Source organism: Sinocyclocheilus grahami, unplaced genomic scaffold (assembly GCF_001515645.1).
Source record: "Sinocyclocheilus grahami isolate Dianchi unplaced genomic scaffold, SAMN03320097.WGS_v1.1 scaffold280.1, whole genome shotgun sequence".
Lineage (NCBI taxonomy): Eukaryota > Metazoa > Chordata > Actinopteri > Cypriniformes > Cyprinidae > Sinocyclocheilus > Sinocyclocheilus grahami.
The window spans coordinates 1526293-1542664 of NW_015505459.1; the positions used below are offsets into that span (position 1 = coordinate 1526293).

The following is a 16372-nucleotide window of genomic DNA, read 5'->3' on the forward strand; positions in this document are numbered from 1 at the left end:
AGAGGAAACCAAAGATGCCTAGAAGTACATACATCACATGAATTAACTTATTGCTATTTGCAGTTGTTCAATTTGATAATAACAATAATAATTTAATAATTGTTCATTTATGATACACCTTGTTAGTAGCTTGTACCTGTGATTGTTGATCAGTTAGTACACTGTAAGAAAAATATCTAGAAAAATGGCAAAGGTACTAATAATTTTCCAGGACATTATCAATTAGCTATTATCCGTTGTAACCCGAAACACAAAATACAATGTGTAATTTAAAATGCAGGTAAAAACCTGTGATTTATTTTCTTAGAGTGTAGCATACTGACTACTAACACACTGCTTAAAACGATAATTGCTCAGAATGTGTAGTTTTACTAGTTTACTAGCTAATAACAAAACTTGTAATCGTTCAAAAGTGTTGTATATAAAAATAGCTATTTATATTTTAACATTACATTATGCATTTATATTATTTTACGAACAAATGTAAATTAACATAGAAAATATATTTTTGCTGAGGTTTGATGTAGTGACACAATTGTGCGTCCTGATTACGTAATGACGTCACCGCGCAATGACATCACGACGTCATTTAGCAACTTCTAGCAACAAATCGACCTTCCTTTAGCAAGTTACTTCCCCTGAAAATTAGTTGGTAACACTGGTTACTGACGCCCCTTGTGGTCAATATAAATCCCTTCAATTCGCCTCTCTTGAAGGGATTTATTTTGTGATAAACCCCTTGTCATATATATTTATTTGGTCAAATAACCGGATATTTACCTAATAGATTATTAAATAGTTAAAGGTATTTTATGTTTTACTTGTAAGTTATATGAGCTAAGCTTTCTCTGAAACAGTCCACTTAACTCGTCCCCGCAAAAACGAGTCCCTTCTTTTGTCAAATATTTTCTTCTTCTTACTTGAACTACTACACTCTCCTGGAATTCTAGTGTAATCAAAAGGTTTATACTCACCACAAAATATATACTGAAGATCTCCGTGTTTTACTGTTAGTAACGATTCAGTCGCAAGATGGCGGCAATGAGCTGTTATCATGAAAATAGTGCCGCGGACAAACAACATGTAAAACTAGTACAGCGGGTGAATTCTACAAAACCTTCCCTTTAATTCCCATAAATATCAGTTATAAATAACAAGAAATGATTTTAACATCACATGAAAACATACCTACAAAGTCACAGTAGCACCATGCATGTTCATAAAACCGATAATGACCGTTGGTCGATCAGGAACACAAATGCAACCGTCTCACAACCTATCAACAAACGCTTACAAATCTGAGAAAAACTCACCTCTAGAAGGCTGAATTGTCCTTTATATTCAAATATCATTTTAGCAAAACCTGCTTCATAAGCTTGGAAGTTTATCCTGCAAATGTGTCCAAAAGCATCATACACATTTTAAAACATAACATATCTACTGAGACACTAGGGTCGCAGGGTCAAAAATTAACTTTTGCCACACCTCTCAGTTTATGGCCACAAAAAATTCCTAGTGGCCATAAACTGCTTCATATTCTTTGAGGGAAAAATATATTTGATCCAGTCACGACAGTCTGAAAAAACAAACAAACAGCTGAAACCAGCCTAAGATGGCTGAATCACTTGAGCTAGTCTTATAGCCTCATAATAGCTGGTTTTAGATTGGTTTTGACCATTATGCTGATTTTAGGAGCTTTTTATAGCAGCTTTTTTTTTTTTTTTTTTTTTTTTTTACAGCATGCCACTTTCAGCAGTGAGAGTCAGACTTACAATTCAATTGAAATCATCATCAATATTAATTTCACATTCCTAATAAAGTTAGCATTTTTATTTGCAGATCAAACAGCAGAGCATTGCACTAGCAATGCCAAGGTCATGGGTTCAAATCTCAGAGAGCACTGATTCAAATACAATCAAAGTCACTTTGGATAAAAGCATCTGCAAAATGTTTTTGCTTTTTATTAACCCGATTTATATGCACATTTGGTGCTTGGCGAGTGTTAATTTTGGACCCTACCTCGAACCATACCAGATTCACATTCATCTGAGCATTTAGATCACTTCTCTCCAGTTCACAGTTAGTGTTTGATTAAAACCAGTAATACAAGTCCTTCACTTTAAGACGAGTTTGATGTGCTTCTTTCTTAAATGTGTGGAAATGTCCTATGTCCTCTCGACTCATGGTTTGACAGTAGAAACCTGAGTTAAGGTCTAATTAATAGAATAGAGAGAGTAAGAGGTATAGAGAATCTTGGCTCAGATTTTTCCCATTTAAATTTCAATAGTCTCAACAGAAATGGCATCATTCCGCGACGGCATTATTATGAGGCAGGATAAGCTGGTGGACCTCTGCTCTCGTGTTCTTAATAGAGCCAAATAAAGTGGCATTGTTTCAGTCACACCAAGGGAAGAATGTCGATTACAGGGAGTCCTTGTCCGTTCAACAGGACATCAGTCTTTATTGGAAGGCACTGGAAGAATGAGACGACGACGAAGAGTGGGCAGAAACGAGGAGGAAATCACTCTTGACTAGTCCGTCTCTTCTCCAGCTTCTGTTTGAGCTCGTCTGTGAGGCCTGATGGGAAGAAAACATTTTAGTCATATTTTAAATATACGGTCATATTTTCACCCTCGTGTTCTGATAATATTGATTTTACTTTCAGTATGTCTGGGGTCTGTGAGACACCCCTGCACATGGGGGAAAAAAAAAAATACTGTTGAAAAGTTTATGTAAGATTTAATAAATGCTTTTCAAAAGAAGTGTCTTCTACTTACCAACGCTCTTACCAATGCACTTACTTGATAAAAAAAAAGGTCAAAACAGTAATATTATGAAATATTATTACATTTTAAAATAAAAGTGTTCTATTTGAATGTTTTCAAATGTAATTTATTTCTGTAATGCATGATTTTCAGTATCATTACAGCCTTCAGTGTCACATGATCCTTCAGAAATCATTCTAATACATTGATTTGCTGCTCAAGAAACATTTCTTGTTATTATCACATTTTGAAAACAAAGTTTATGCTTAATATTTTTGTGGAAACTGTGATTAAAATGTTCACAATTCTTTCATGAACAGTTCAAAAGAACTATTTATTTGAAATCTTTTGTAATATTATGAAATGTCTTTACTGTCACTTTTGATCAATTTAATGTATCCTTGCTGAATAAAAAAAAAATTATTCCCAAATCAGTGGTGGTGTACACTTAAATATTAAAATATGTAAATAATAATTGTTATAATTATATTATTAAATACTGATTTTCCTTCTAATATTATTTCATGTAATTGATATTGTTTTTTGGTACTATGGTGATATCAACTGTTTAAGTCCGTATGTTCAAAAACTATAAAAATCAGATCCCCCAAAAAATGTTAGCAAGTTGAAATTTTATAAATAGTTTTGGAGCTGGAGCCCTGGGGTCTTACTCTGAGAGAGCGGTGAGGGAGACAGAACCAGCCTTCTCATGGAGTTGGACGGAGAGCCAGACGGGGAAAAGGATCTTGGTGAGGAACTGGGAGATCTCGTCTGTGACCGCAGTGACCATCTGTCTGTACCTACTGAACAAACACATTCAAACTCACTCAGTCTAGAGAATCTGGGGTGAACATAGCCTGTACTGTATATTGACCTGGATAAAAGCATTCACTAGTTCACATCGACATAGTGTGCAGCCCTACATCTGATGTTCACACACAGCCAGCATTTTCTCAGTGTTATGCAATTCCGCCACAAATTGCTAAAACACACAGATTGAGACTTGTTTCATACTTTTGCAACAAGAGCCACTACAGCATCCAAGTGCAACTGCTCCTGCATGTTGTTTGGCTTGAGCATTGAAACTGGCATAATAGACTATTCATTATATTTGTGCAAAAAAAGCATAAAAACCTGTGGGGTTTGAACCTTCAACCTTTTAGTCAGCAGCTCTTTTCTAGTACCATTTTAACCACTAGACTACACTATCATACGAACCTGCAGCAATGCTGACATATTTTCTGCCATTTAACTCTCAATATATGAACAAATGGCAGCAGATATAGTTGTGTGGAGCATGAGATGTATGGTACCTTGTTTAGGTGGCAGTGATGGAGCTCGAGAAAGAGGTCCAGTGGGAGCACAGTGCAGGGTTCGCTCTCCATTCTCATCATTGGACGACACAAACGCTACAGAAAAAATACATTTAGATGCTGAATTAAGAATGTCTTCATTTATGGTCAGACTTAATGTAGATGTACAGATTGTGAGTATATTTGTGTATGAACGTGTTTTTGACATACTGATGTTCTCCTCATAAGGCTCTTCTAATATAAAGGGCTGAAGAGTCCCGGCGGTTTTCTCCACCAGTGCATTGATGACATCATGCAGTGTGGGACAGGGGATCTGCAGGAAGAGACAAAAAAAATAAAATTACAATAAAATGGGGAGTGAGATTTTCCTAAGGTTGGTGTTTTCGCATAGATTCTCTTTATTTAGAAAGTCATTTTCACATACTGGGTTTTCCACATCGATAATGTAACCACCCTGCTGCTTCTGTGTCACTCTGTAATGCCTGAACACTGATCTGAAACACAAAAAGAGAGAGCGTTATATTAACATATAAAGAAACCAACACAATGACTCAATTCTGATGTGTACTGACATCCAGTGCAGTACTACTGTTACTGTCAATTGAAACTAAAACGATTAAAAATGGTATTCGCTAGTTGAAATAAAGCTAAAATAAAATAGAAATAGAACTGAGACATGTCGCCCTGGCTATTATCAGAAATAAAATGTTTAATTTGTACTTAAATGACTAAATATAAAATAAATAAAAGACAAAAGCACACAAAAAATATCTAAACTAAGATTCAAATAATAATATGTCATAATAAAAGCTGATTCAAAAATAATACTAAAGTACTGCACTGATCCAGTAAAGACATCATAGTGAATTAATCCAGTGAAAGTATAAACCCAGTTCACTTTGAAATCCACTGATTGTCATGATAGACTTATATGACATCATAACATCCAGTGATGATGTCAATGTATAAACCCAGGGAAAATTCAGTTATAATGCCCATTTATACATCATGCCTTTATGATGACATAAAATCCAGTGATTTGATGTCACAATGGGCACTTATGATTTCATTATGAATTAGTCTTAAGAATTAATTGCACAAAGCCCAGTGGAAGAAAATTAAAGATGCCAGATCAGTCAAACGAACAACAAAAAAAAGTCAACTATAATTAAATTTCATTTAGTAGTGAGAAATACAGAGAATTGTTTTCCACTAATATCGGAGCCTGCTTTGCATATTTTATGCTCTATTGGTCTCATTTCATGAGCACTATTTTATATAGTGTGCAGAGTTGCCATCTTCTGCAAGCGTCTAATTAGTCATGAGGTTCAATGAAAACAACGAGGTTCAATTTGGTTTTGGATGCTGTTTTAGAAGTCAGCTGTCTATGTAGACAGCAAGGCAGCTTACTAGGTTTTAGAACAGAGCTAAAGTGTATTTTTTGGTAGTGTTCTCAATGATAAATCATACTAAGAGAGAGAGATGTTTCAGTGTTTTTACCCATTCAGGTCTTGTCGTGTTGTGACGGCGAGTGAAGATCCGTCCCGGCCTGGTCTGAGCAGCATGTTCCCGCAGTCTGGATGTCTTTCTAACAGTACCTCAGCTTCAGTACGAGACACAGGCCTGAAACACCTGCCAAATAACAGACAGAAGCACAACTACATGAACATTTGTCTCAAGCATCCACTAAGAATGAGATTATACACCAGTTAAGCATATAGTGATTGAGTGAGTGAGTGAGTGAAGTGACATGTGGCCAAGTATGGTGACCCATATTCTGAATTAGTGCTCTGCATTTAACCCATCCAAAGTGAACACACACACACCGTGAACACACATCCGGAGCAGTGGGTAGCCATTTATGCTGCGGCGCCCGGGGAGCAGTTGGGGGTTCGGTGCCTTGCTCAAGGGCACCTCAGTCGTGGTATTGAAGGTGGGAGAGAGCGCTGTACATTCACTCCCCCCACCTACAATCCTTGCCAGTACAAGACTCGAACCCACAACCATTGGGTTACCATTGAGTCCGACTCTCTAACCATTAGCGTGGGACTTCCCAATGACACATATAGTCTCAAGAATGTCTCCCACAAACACAATAAAAGTAGATTTTGGTAAAGAAAGCCTAAAAACAACTAGGATAAAAAATTAAATAAATGACCTAATCCCAGCTGAACACTATTTTTTATTGAGTAATGAGAAGTGAAATCTTAGTGAGGAGTGTCATTTTAACAAGTACATGACAAAACATGACAACAGTAGCAAATAGAGTCTGTCAATAGACGAGAAATGATAAATAACACATCAACCACATACCTCATAAAGCATACACCTTCGAAAAAAATCCAAATAAAGATAAAAAAAACAAAACTGTATAATCTCTAAAACATCACATATATTAAGAGTTTGGCTCCATTTTGTAGTTCTGCGAACTGACATATGAAATTAGATTGGCATTCAAGAGACTGTTTTTATTGATTATTTTTATTGCTGCGCAGGACGCAGAGTAAATCCATGACATTTTTCATGTGCTTTATCAGGTAGGCAGAACTCCTTTAGAAAAGTAAACGCCCAACTCCTAAAAGTGATGCTTTAGCTATGTATAAACACTCAGACGCTCAAGAATGTCTCCCACAAACACATAAACAGATACTCACGCAGGTATTTCCCCCACCAGCGGGAGCGAGAGGGGGGACGAGGGGGCTCTGGAAGACGCTCGTGCCTTTCGACGCATTTTTTCTTTCTCCACGACTTCCTTCAGCATGTGCAGCTGCCCGGGCAGGAGGGTGAGAGTCGTGGGCACAGCCAGCTGGAATCAAATGCATAGCATGTGTCTTTCTGATTTGCACAGTTAAATATACCGTCCACAGTGATGCTTTCTGCACGGGGACTCTGATCTCTTTATCTATGAAAACAGAAGTGTGTGGGAGGAGTTTTGGTGGTGTTCAACTACAGCCAGTGGATATGATGGTGATATATAGTTTTTATAACACCTGCTCATGTTTTATGATGACCGGAAAATTTACTTTATTACACATCTAAAGTCCAACATAAACTGATTTAATAATAAAATTGATAACAAAAGTTAAAAATTAAATTTCTTGAGAAATCTGAAAAACATCCACAATATTGTCAACAATATAAGATTTAACAAAGTCTACAATAGTCTAAAAATAATCCCACTTCTTGTTTTCCCAAAAAGCGTTTGTTACATTCACTTGATTGCATTTCAATGGTTATTTCTAGTCTCAAAAAGCATCCATATAAAGTAATTGAATTATTAAACACTTCATATGACAAGGATCAAAACAGAGTAAAACAACAATATATCAAGGCAATCGATATTTGATTTATTTCAGCTGATTAAAAAAAACGATCTAGTGTCAATTGCAAACTCTACCGACAGAAGTGTCAATAAATGTTGCAACTAGTGTCATGTGGATATATTTAAGTAAATATTCTGTTAATATTATGTAAGCAATAAAATGTCATACAATTTTCAGAATTGTAATTTTTGGATATACACTAAAGTGATTTTTTTGAATGTTCCTGAAAGTTTTTCTTTCTCCACGACTTCCTTCAGCATGTGCAGCTGCCCGGGCAGGAGGGTGAGAGTCGTGGGCACAGCCAGCTGGAATCAAACGCATAGCATGTGTCTTTCTGATTTGCACAGTTAAATATACCGTCCACAGTGATGCTTTCTGCACGGGGACTCTGATCTCTTTATCTATGAAAACAGAAGTGTGTGGGAGGAGTTTTGGTGGTGTTCAACTACAGCCAGTGGATATGATGGTGATATATAGTTTTTATAACACCTGCTCATGTTTTATGATGACCGGAAAATTTACTTTATTACACATCTAAAGTCCAACATAAACTGATTTAATAATAAAATTGATAACAAAAGTTAAAAATTAAATTTCTTGAGAAATCTGAAAAACATCCACAATATTGTCAACAATATAAGATTTAACAAAGTCTACAATAGTCTAAAAATAATCCCACTTCTTGTTTTCCCAAAAAGCGTTTGTTACATTCACTTGATTGCATTTCAATGGTTATTTCTAGTCCCAAAAAGCATCCATATAAAGTAATTGAATTATTAAACACTTCATATGACAAGGATCAAAACAGAGTAAAACAACAATATATCAAGACAATCGATATTTGATTTATTTCAGCTGATTAAAAAAAATGATCTAGTGTCAATTGCAAACTCTACCGACAGAAGTGTCAATAAATGGTGCAACTAGTGTCATGTGGATATATTTAAGTAAATATTCTGTTAATATTATGTAAGCAATAAAATGTCATACAATTTTCAGAATTGTAATTTTTGGATATACACTAAAGTGATTTTTTTGAATGTTCCTGAAAGTCCCTTATGCTCACCAAGACTGCATTTATTTGCAAAAATACATTAAAAACAGCAATATTGCAAAACATTATTATTATTTAAAATCTGTTTTCTATTGTAATATATTTTAAAATGTAATTTATTCCTGTGATCAAAGCTGAATTTTCAGCATCATTACTCCAGTCTTCAGTGTCATATGATCCTTCAGAAACCATTCTAATATGCAGACGAAATATTTCTTATTATTATCAATGTTTATCAAACGGTTGCCTGCTTCATGTTCTTGAACACACACACACACACACACACACACACACACACATATATAGTATATATATATATATATATATATATATATATATATATATATATATATATATATATTCTCTTTTTTTCCCCAAAGATTCTTTCCAAGATATTTTGAAATGTCTTGTAAGATAAATGTCTTGATTTAATGTGTTTTTGTGAAATAAAATAATTTACTTTTACTAACAACAACAAAAAAACCTACTGATGCCAAACTTTTGACCAGTAGTGCATATCAAAATAATATCAGCTACCTTGCTCTCTAGATAAACATATCAGCGACAAAACAAACCATAACAGTCGACCAAATCTTTCCTAAACCAAAAGAAACAAAGGTATCTGCTGCATTAATTGAACATGGTCATAAAACACAAACTCTGCAGTTCAAAGGTCTCAGCTCTCATTAACAAACTCAGAACAACAATATTATTCAAGACGGTATATAGAACAAGCCTGACTGGAATTCATTGTTCTGCAGGAGAAGCTGTTAAGTGTTCACTAACATACAGAACTTGACCTAGAGTTTCTAGGGTACAATAACATAATGCACTAAGTAAACATTTACACACTTTTTACTGTGAGGCAAAAACTCATCTGTGAGACTAAAGAATGTGTCAACTTCTGTTAAAAACATTTCCTCATTTGATTGAACTTACATCTACGACCGAGTAAAGAAAACCTTTCCACAGCTCACGCGCCTCCAGATTCGGTGCCTGAGAAGAAAGAGAGACACTGACGTTAATTATATTATTAATAACTAAAAATTCAATGCAATATTTCCTTACACTACTGCATTACATTAGAGACACATAGTATCTCACAGACAATTAGATCTCTATTTACATTTATCGATTCAATCAATGCTTTTATTCAGCAAGGATGCATTAAATTGATCAGAAGTGACAGTAAAGAACTTACAATGTTACAAAAGATTTCGATTTTCAAATAAATGCTGTTCTTTTGAACTTTCTATTCAACCAAGTATCCTGAAAAAATGCATCACGAATTCCACAAAAATATTAAGCAGCATAACCGTTTCCAACACTGATAAAAATAAAAAAATTTTGAGCAGCAAATCGGCATATTAGAATGATTTCTGAAGGATCATGTGACACTGAAGAATGGAGTAATGATCCTGAAAATTCAGCTTTGCATCACAGGAATAAATTACATTTTAAAATATATTTATATTAGTGCTGTCAAACGATTAATCGCATCCAAAATAAAAGTTTTGGTTTAGATAATGTGCGTGTATACTGTGTATATTTATTATGTATATATAAATACAAATGCATGTATATATTTAAGAAAAATATGTTATGTTTATATATTAAATATATATATATATATATATATATATAATATAAATATATAATGTATATACACGTAAATATTTTTAAAAATATATTCTGTATGTGTGTGTATTTATATATACACAAAATAAATAAACAGTACACATACATATATTACGTAAACAAAAACTTTTATTTTGGACGCGATTAATCACGATTAATCGTTTGGCAGCACTAATTTAAATAGAAAATGGTGATTTGAAATTGTAATTATACTGCATTTTTGATCAAATAAATGCAGCCTTGTTTGGACTTCTTTCAAAAACTTCTTTCCGACCCCAACCTTTTGAATGGTAGTGTAAACATTTGTTTTTGCAGTTGTAAGTGCATTAGTCTTTGTGAATTAAATTCTCACAGAAGAGTTATTTATGTATTTCTTTGAGGTATGGAAGGGCTGCTCATGGGGTTTGTAAGAGGAAGTATCGAAGTACAGTGTTTTTGTACCTCTTTGTGAAGGTAATCTCTATACAATCTCTCTAGCAGACCTCTGATCGGCCCTGATTCTGAACGCAGAGGGTTTCCTGAGCAAAGTCTACAGCACATTCAACACTGTTGAGTCTTGACCTGACCATAATATGACCTGGAGCTGTCTGGAACTCTTACTACTGGCATCAGATGTGGTAAAAATAAACAGGAGTAAAATAATGGCCTGTGAAAGCGAAACTATATTGCATTTGAAGAAGTTTGTGAAGACTGAAAGACCTGCAGTTGCTCATACAGGAGTGCGTGAAGGTTGAGATGTGCATTAGGAGTGTGACTGACCAAGCATACAAACTGGAGCTTATCGGTTCAAGAAAGCTCTTGCTATTTAGTGTGCGATCCACATCAGAGGGTCTGTGAACGGTCTGTGGGTGTGAGGCTGAGATGAAGGGCATGAGGGGATACTGACAGACATCTGATACTCACAGTGAGTTTGATTTCTCCATCCTTCATGCGGAGGTTCAGTCTGGCTGCCTCCAGATTCTTATCACGACTTGGGTCATCGATCAAAGACACAAACCCACTCAGATCCAGCTTCTCTACATGCTAATCAGAAAACACACATACATGCCGAACAACATTTAAAGGAACAGTTTACCTAAAAACGCCTTTCCAATCCTGATTGAATTTTGTGAAACACACACAAAAAAGAGATTTTGGGCAGAATTTCTAAAGTCTTTTCCTTTAATTAATAAAGTAAGTAAAATAATAAAATAAGTTATATTAATACATATTTAAAAATATTTATAAATAATCAAATTTGAATAATATTATATTATTATTAATATTATTATTAATAATAATAATAAAATATATTTTTATTATTTAAATAAAAAAACAATAGAATAGATTATAATATATATTAAATAAAAATGTACAAAAATACAAAGTTTTTTACAAATAAAAAACTGTTTAATACAATTATTATTATTAATACAGATCACAATAAAATTACAATAATAATATTTATGGCTGGCTTAATTTCTTTGCTTTCATGTTAAACTATAAAACCTTTTGCTTTGAAGGAAATTATCTGAAATATAATTGAAAACATTTGTTTTCCACAATTCACATGGTTAATACTTTTTTCTGGTTGTAAAATTTAGAAATGCATATAAATACAAGAAAATCACATAACCCACATTTTTTGTTATTGTTCAGTGGAAAACAGTAGCTTGGACATTTTGCCTAAGATCTCATTTTGTGTTTCCCGGAAGAAAGATAATCCAGGTTTGGAACGGCATCAAGGTGAGTAAATGATAAAAGCATTATTTTGATTGATATTTTTTTTAAATCAACTCCGAATAACACACCAGAATAAACACTTTATAAGTGATAACATACCGTGAACATCTATGTAAATAGTAAGCTCCCACACAGTGTGATTTTCCAGCAAACTTTGCATGTTACTACTTCTAGATAAAGCTACCAATCCGCAGCTGAGGTTCTAGAGGTTGAAACTGCTATCTCCATGGGTTCAGAATGAAAATCAATACTGAAACCACAATAATCAAGTAGAGTCTGATAAAACTCCTCTTTGCCATCTGCTCTCTCATGGCTGAATGCGCTTAATGAGACGACAAGGTTACGATGGACTTCAGACTTGAAGGGGATTTGTAGAAGAATGTCCTTCTAGATCTAGATGCTAATGCTCCACAGACTGATAGAGGATTAGTCCCTGTATATAATCACTTACATTTGTGTCCTTAGGGCTGTTGAAGAAGTACAGCGTGTTTCCACATAAACAGGTCCATAAACGCCGAGCTACCTGCATCCAAAGAGAACAAAAGCAAAATTTCCATATCTGGTCTTTGAGTAAATATGAATATAAAATGTGCATGTTATAACTCAGTTTGCATTATAGTTGGACATTATTGGGCTACATAAAGACATGAAAGTGACAATAAATCTTCTCTTTCTGAAGTCAGGATGGTTAAATGCGTGTTCAGGGCTCCAACACATAATTTTGACATGCTAATTCTCTGACAGCGCAGCAAATGGCAGACATCTCTGCATAGATTACTGCTCTTCTGTCTGTAATTCTCTGCTCTGTCTGGCTCAATCCTGATCTCGGTGGCAGCTCATGGCTCCCCGGGGCATGGCGCACACACACACACACACACACCCCGACCCGGAGCACAGCTGTCCTAAATCTGAGACCCACCCCCATCACACACGGTGCACCTGAACCCCTCTCAATATTCCCTCCTGAATACGCAATCTGGGATTAATTTGTGCAAGTGGCGCTTTGTCAACAACATTTTTTCTTTAGTATTGAATTAAAATATTATATTTGTCTGTACATTGCATAGTTTAATAGCTATTGCATATTTAGAGTTGTACATACTCTCTAAAGTGTATACTATATTATATATAAAAATAGAAAATATAATAGAACTATTAATTTGGCCACTTAAAGGGAAGATTACATTTTATTCATTACTCACAAAGATTAAGTAATACATAAAACATGTGCCTGCACACTGTATTGATTAGTAAATATTATTGCATATTGCGTTTTATAGTGTGTGTGTGTGTGTGTTTATATACTTATGTATAATTCAATATTCCCTCCTGAATACGCAATCTGGGATTAATTTGTGCAAGTGGCGCTTTGTCAACAACATTTTTTCTTTAGTATTGAATTAAAATATTATATTTGTCTGTACATTGCATAGTTTAATAGCTATTGCATATTTAGAGTTGTACATACTCTCTAAAGTGTATACTATATTATATATAAAAATAGAAAATATAATAGAACTATTAATTTGGCCACTTAAAGGGAAGATTACATTTTATTCATTACTCACAAAGATTAAGTAATACATAAAACATTTGCCTGCACACTGTATTGATTAGTAAATATTATTGCATATTGCGTTTTATAGTGAGTGTGTGTGTGTGTGTGTGTTTATATACTTATGTATAAATATGATCTATTATGCATACATATTGTGTGTATGTATGTTTATATATATATATAAATAAATGCAGTGACACCAAAAAATAATATAGATATTACATAAAGAATATAATAATAAAATATAGTCCAGTAATATCTAGAAAGCATATCTTTTATGGATGATATAAGTCAATGAAATTAAACCCGTATTTTGCAAAGTATGAACTTAATTTACTAAAATGTGCATGCGAAACGGCAGTATTTATTAACCAGGTTAATAAGTTCGAAGTGTCTCCACGTTACATGAAAACAGAATGCGCAAATGTGCACTTTGGGAAAAGTCATGCACTACTAAGAGCAGATAACAGCGAGCTCGCTTCTAAATGTAACCTGATACATGCACTGCAGCAAGAGATGCGTCTTTCAATGAATGCCTGATGATTAAAACACGTGATGATCATATTAATCACACACTTCGGACTGCATGTGGTCTGCATTAAGGTGTGTCCACTACCAGAGCAGCTGAGAATTTAAAGCACCGACAGACAAGATAATAAGAGCTCACATATGAGTTATGGCATTTAAAGAGCTGTCAGACAGCGGCATAACACATGGCACAGAGAAACGCCGGCTCATTCATCCATTAACGTTACAGAAGAAACGCACAACTAATATTTGAGTGGCCACTTGGCAAACGAAATAATATTCAGACAGCTGATCCATGCAAACCTCGCCCATATCCACACAATATGCGCGTGCGGCATATGCCATGCGTATTGATATAATCAGATCAAGTGTTTGACATGTCATAATGTCCGCTTACCTTCTCTTTCGCTCCTCTTTTCTCCAGGTGTCCCTCGTAATAACAGGGCGGCAGCTGCGCTCTCGTGCTCCCGGTGCGAGGATTCGCAATTCTCTGCTCTGTCTGGCTCAATCCTGATCTCGGTGGCAGCTCATGGCTCCCCGGGGCATGGCGCACACACACACACACACACACCCCGACCCGGAGCACAGCTGTCCTAAATCTGAGACCCACCCCCATCACACACGGTGCACCTGAACCCCTCTCAATATTCCCTCCTGAATACGCAATCTGGGATTAATTTGTGCAAGTGGCGCTTTGTCAACAACATTTTTTCTTTAGTATTGAATTAAAATATTATATTTGTCTGTACATTGCATAGTTTAATAGCTATTGCATATTTAGAGTTGTACATACTCTCTAAAGTGTATACTATATTATATATAAAAATAGAAAATATAATAGAACTATTAATTTGGCCACTTAAAGGGAAGATTACATTTTATTCATTACTCACAAAGATTAAGTAATACATAAAACATTTGCCTGCACACTGTATTGATTAGTAAATATTATTGCATATTGCGTTTTATAGTGAGTGTGTGTGTGTGTGTGTGTTTATATACTTATGTATAAATATGATCTATTATGCATACATATTGTGTGTATGTATGTTTATATATATATATAAATAAATGCAGTGACACCAAAAAATAATATAGATATTACATAAAGAATATAATAATAAAATATAGTCCAGTAATATCTAGAAAGCATATCTTTTATGGATGATATAAGTCAATGAAATTAAACCCGTATTTTGCAAAGTATGAACTTAATTTACTAAAATGTGCATGCGAAACGGCAGTATTTATTAACCAGGTTAATAAGTTCGAAGTGTCTCCACGTTACATGAAAACAGAATGCGCAAATGTGCACTTTGGGAAAAGTCATGCACTACTAAGAGCAGATAACAGCGAGCTCGCTTCTAAATGTAACCTGATACATGCACTGCAGCAAGAGATGCGTCTTTCAATGAATGCCTGATGATTAAAACACGTGATGATCATATTAATCACACACTTCGGACTGCATGTGGTCTGCATTAAGGTGTGTCCACTACCAGAGCAGCTGAGAATTTAAAGCACCGACAGACAAGATAATAAGAGCTCACATATGAGTTATGGCATTTAAAGAGCTGTCAGACAGCGGCATAACGCATGGCACAGAGAAACGCCGGCTCATTCATCCATTAACGTTACAGAAGAAATGCACAACTAATATTTGAGTGGCCACTTGGCAAACGAAATAATATTCAGACAGCTGATCCATACAAACCTCGCCCATATCCACACAATATGCGCGTGCGGCATATGCCATGCGTATTGATATAATCAGATCAAGTGTTTGACATGTCATAATGTTCGCTTACCTTCTCTTTCGCTCCTCTTTTCTCCAGGTGTCCCTCGTAATAACAGGGCGGCAGCTGCGCTCTCGTGCTCCCGGTGCGAGGATTCGCAGGCGCTGCCGCCATGACTCGAGCAGCTCTGCCCGGTACTGAACACAACACACACACACACACACACACACTCACACAGCAGCGGGACAAAGAGCCGCCGGATGATGCTACTGACCGGGAAGCGACACGCCTTCTTTGGGCGAGAGATGGATGGCACTGGATATGCGTGATTAATCTCATCACTGACACGCATTCAGCTGCACAACACGACAGACACTCGATACAGCATCTGTGATTACATTATGACCCGCACGCGCTCGCACTCAGGAAAACATCTCCGTTATTTGGTGGAAAGTATAATTGTAAGGTTATAATACTGCTCGTTTATTAATGCCTATTTCGAAGATAAGAGTTAATTCTACTGTAATTCAGTTAGAGCTGAAGGTTATATTATATTATAAACAATATTATATATTAGAAATGATTATAAATATAATTATTGAATTGTTATGATAAAACATTACGTAAAGAACATTTGTAGATTATGAATAACATTATAGTAGACTAATAGTAACAAAATGTTTAAATGGATACACAAAATTCTATATAAATTACTATTAAAACATGATATAAAAT

At 35.1% G+C, this 16372-nt stretch overlaps 1 protein-coding gene across 1 annotated transcript; it reads right to left on the bottom strand.

Moving 5' to 3' along the window:
- Positions 1–1123: 1123 nt before the first annotated feature.
- Positions 1124–16112, bottom strand: stap2a (signal transducing adaptor family member 2a). The gene is made up of 11 exons (XM_016292071.1): positions 15710–16112; positions 12267–12338; positions 10997–11116; positions 9395–9451; positions 6733–6884; positions 5579–5710; positions 4503–4572; positions 4289–4391; positions 4079–4174; positions 3437–3568; positions 1124–2577 (listed from the first exon to the last, which is right to left on the bottom strand). The coding sequence occupies exons 1-11, from the start codon at positions 15974–15976 to the stop codon at positions 2522–2524; spliced, it is 1257 nt and encodes a 418-aa protein (XP_016147557.1). The 5' UTR covers positions 15977–16112; the 3' UTR covers positions 1124–2521.
- Positions 16113–16372: the final 260 nt, after the last annotated feature.

Coding starts and splice junctions, on each gene's coding strand:
- stap2a (XM_016292071.1), bottom strand. CDS start 15,976: ATGAGATTAATCACGCATATCCAGTGCCATCCATCTCTCGCCCAAAGA. Junction 11,117..12,266: donor ACAGCCCTAAGGACACAAAT/GTAAGTGATTAT, acceptor TTTTCTGATTAG/CATGTAGAGAAGCTGGATCT. Junction 6,885..9,394: donor TTCTTTACTCGGTCGTAGAT/GTAAGTTCAATC, acceptor ATTTGATTCCAG/CTGGCTGTGCCCACGACTCT.